Source organism: Pteropus alecto, unplaced genomic scaffold (assembly GCF_000325575.1).
Source record: "Pteropus alecto unplaced genomic scaffold, ASM32557v1 C18563093, whole genome shotgun sequence".
NCBI classification, from domain to species: Eukaryota; Metazoa; Chordata; class Mammalia; order Chiroptera; family Pteropodidae; genus Pteropus; species Pteropus alecto.
Window position 1 is genome coordinate 1 of NW_006493320.1, and position 1,422 is coordinate 1,422.

The following is a 1,422-nucleotide window of genomic DNA, read 5'->3' on the forward strand; positions in this document are numbered from 1 at the left end:
TTTTGGGATGTTCTTTCTTAAATATGAGATCCTTGCCTTCTGTTCTGGAATCCTGAATATACTGTTACCCAGGTTCCAAGCCCCAAATTCTTTTAGGGCTCTCCTAGGGGGTGTTACTTTCTCCAGGATTTTTATGTGGTGCATAATGCCAGTTTATATCCCCTGGTGAGACTTTGATTCGACTCAGTTTTGTGTCAGATAACTTTTCATACTTGCGATAATTGAATTCAACTGGATGATGATGATCATCATGATCATGATCATGATTAATAATAATGAAAACTATGAAGTTTTCTAAAGATGCTGGTAGATTGAACTTATATATTCAAGTATACAGTTTGGTTATTTTCTTTTCCCTCTTTCTCCCTACAGATTGTTCTTAGGGGCAACCACGTAAATGGCTGACAGAAATGTCAGTGTGATAACTGAATTCGTCCTCCTGGGGTTGACTGACAACCCTGAACTGAATACTGTCCTTTTTGTGCTGTTTCTCTTGATCTATCTCATTACTGTGGTGGGCAACATCTGGGTTATCACGATAATTCTGGCTAGTGCCCAGCTTCATTCTCCCAAGTATTTTTTCCTTTGCCAGTTGGCTTTCTTGGATTTCTGCTATTCCTCAGTCTTTATTCCCAAAATGTTAGTGAACTACATAGCAGGACAGAAGGTCATCTCCTATCACGGTTGCCTCCTTCAGTATTCCTTTGTCAGCATGCTCCTGACCACCGAATGCTTTCTCCTGGCCGCAATGGCGTATGATCGGTATGTTGCCATCTGCTACCCACTTCACTACAAAGGTCTCATGACCCCCACGTTGTGCATCCACCTGGTGACCGCTTCCTACCTACTAGGTTGTGCTAACTCACTCATTCACCTGAGTGACTTGCTCAGTCTGTCTTTCTGTGGGCCCAACGTCATTAACCATTATTTCTGTGATATTCCATTGCTCTTTCAACTTTCGTGTTCTGACACCCGATACAGTGAGATTCTGTTTATTGTCCTCTCTGGAACGACATCAGTGACTACCTTTCTGATAGTAGTTAGTTCTTATCTGAGGATCCTTCTCACTGTTCTGAAGATACACTCTACGAGGGGCAGATACAAAGCCTTCTCCACATGTGCTTCCCACCTGACGGTGGTGACTCTCTTCTATGGAACGGTGATATTTACGTATCTGGGAACCAGCTCTAGCTACCAACAGGACAGAGCCAAAATCCTGTCCATGTTTTATACCCTTTTGCTGCCAATACTAAACCTTCTGATATACAGTGTGAAAAACACAGAGGCCAAAGAAGCAATGAAAAGAATTATTATGAGAAAAATATTTGCTGAGTGACCATGAGTAGAAACATTTAAGAAATATTTATTGATGCTACAGGCAAGTACATTGTTAAATATCTATGGGTCTCGTTGGAGAGAAAA

At 41.5% G+C, this 1,422-nt stretch overlaps 1 protein-coding gene across 1 annotated transcript; it reads left to right on the top strand.

Annotated features, from left to right (window-relative positions):
* Positions 1–397: 397 nt before the first annotated feature.
* LOC102881769 (olfactory receptor 1052) lies at positions 398–1,336 on the top strand. Its single transcript, XM_006925282.1, has one exon. The coding sequence runs from the start codon at positions 398–400 to the stop codon at positions 1,334–1,336; it is 939 nt and encodes a 312-aa protein (XP_006925344.1).
* The last annotated feature ends 86 nt before the right edge of the window (positions 1,337–1,422 follow it).